At 45.2% G+C, this 1,858-nt stretch overlaps 1 protein-coding gene across 1 annotated transcript in view; it reads right to left on the bottom strand.

Moving 5' to 3' along the window:
- Positions 1–1,858, bottom strand: part of LOC109461563 (acid-sensing ion channel 4-like) — a 5,436-nt gene that overhangs the window by 712 nt on the left and 2,866 nt on the right. Inside the window, exons 6-8 of the mRNA XM_019757939.1 lie at positions 1,553–1,705; positions 989–1,133; positions 382–532 (exon numbers count right to left, since the gene is read on the bottom strand). Of these exons, the coding sequence (XP_019613498.1) occupies positions 382–532; positions 989–1,133; positions 1,553–1,705 (449 nt within the window). The remainder of the gene's footprint in view (positions 1–381; positions 533–988; positions 1,134–1,552; positions 1,706–1,858) is intronic.

The raw sequence follows: 1,858 nt of genomic DNA, 5'->3' as shown, positions 1-1,858 counted from the left end.
CTACAAAAATAAAAAAAAAGAAGATCACGTCCTCCGAGGCACTGACCTGGCTCTAATCCTGGGTAGTCTATGGTAGCGACAACACGGAGCCGGTGGTAAGTCTAGAGGATGGCACCCAAGCTTTACGACTCAAGAACTCAGTACATATATGTAGAGTGCCGATTCATAAATTCCGAAAAAAAGCCAGCATGTGCCGGCTTGTCGTGTACGTCGCTGCCACAAATTCACAATACCAGCTTTGTATTCCTGTGGTTTAGCAAATTATCTTTATTTTTGGCCGGAAATTTTTTTATTCGCCCGCGCGCACTAGTTTCAAACTTTGGGGGTCTTCAGAGGATGTCATCCATAAAATTAAGTCGGTGTGGCCTAACTACAACGCACCTGATGTAGTCCGGAGTGAGGTTGTAAGCAGCGTTGTAGCTTTTCTTTGTAAGCCTGTTGGGGTATCCTGCGTACGTCACAGATGCACCATATTTAGTCATGGTGCAGGGAATGGGACAGTCACATTTAAGTTCCCCAGACACCAGCTGAGCTGTAAAAAAAAATTTAACGGCTGTAAACTTTGTAAACAAAAAATGACTTATACTATCATGAAAGTTCATCGGTGTTGGTCCAACGCAAAAAAGTTCTCTCACTTATATAAAAGCTTTCTAACAGTCACACTGATGTTGATGTCACACTTCAAAGAACCCACATGACAAGCCTCACTGGGTCAGTCTACTGAGGAAGACCAGAGTGACTGGTCGAAAGCTCTAGGTGAGAGAACTTTTGTGATGGAACAAAAGTTTTTAACTCTAAACAAAAAAAAGACTTACTTAAAACTTGGTTGACGCACTGGAAGATGGTTGGTGGCTCGCAAGGAGTGGCTGTTCCTGTGAGTTTTTGAGGAAAAAAAAATCAGTTTAAACTTGTTTCAGAGTGCAATTTTTGTTGTATTTGCTTTCCAGTCTCTAAGAGAGTGCTATTAGATGAAAATATGTGTATTTACCTGGTAGAAAGTAGGGAGTACACTGGCAGGCCTGCTCCACATGTCGACTGCGGCACTCCAGCAGGCACGCAGGGAGCGTGTACGGGTCATAATGTGTCAGCTGCAGTTCCCCGCACTTCCCCCAGGGGGGCTCATGGTTACGGTACTGCAATATCAAACCAATCTATAAGTATATAAATCTACAAATCCATATATCTATAAATCTATAAATCTCTCTATCAGTCAATCATACGGGTCATAATGGGCCAGCTGCAGTTCCCCTCACTTCCTCTAGGGGGCCTCGTTACGGTACTGCAATAACCAATCAGTCAATCCATCGATCAATCCATCGATCAATCAATCAAGGTATCAATCAATCAATCGTACGATTATAATGTATCAGCTGCAGTTCACCGCAATTCCCCCAGGGGGCTCATGGTTACGGTACTGCAATATCCAATCAACGAATCAATCAATCGATTGTACATGTGTGTGTGTGTGCATGTGAGTGTGTGACTGTGTGTGTGTGTGTGTGTGCCTGTGTGTGTGTGTGTGTGACGTCACAGTGAGGTCAAAGTGACGTACCTGTGTCTGTCTGACAGCCATGAAGGCGTGGTTACCCGGCGCCAGTGCCACGGCCTGACTGTCCATCACCGGCGGCTCCGTCTGGTCGTGCAGAAGGACCCGGATGCCGACCTCCCCGTGACCTCCAGTACTCACCGTCTCCGTGGAGAATTGCTGAAGAAAAAAAAAGTTTCCTTCAATTGTCAAATGGCGGGAAATTTCTAGTCTCCATCAGACTTCTTTTGCGGGCTGAATAAATCGTAGAAATTGGCCTAAAAAGGGTATTAATTGGCCAGAGAAGGTAGCCGGCCAGAGAAGCTCCATTTG

Source organism: Branchiostoma belcheri, unplaced genomic scaffold (assembly GCF_001625305.1).
Source record: "Branchiostoma belcheri isolate BF01 breed outbred unplaced genomic scaffold, Haploidv18h27 scaffold94, whole genome shotgun sequence".
Taxonomy (NCBI): Eukaryota; Metazoa; Chordata; class Leptocardii; order Amphioxiformes; family Branchiostomatidae; genus Branchiostoma; species Branchiostoma belcheri.
This window is presented reverse-complemented; position numbering and strand designations above follow the sequence as displayed.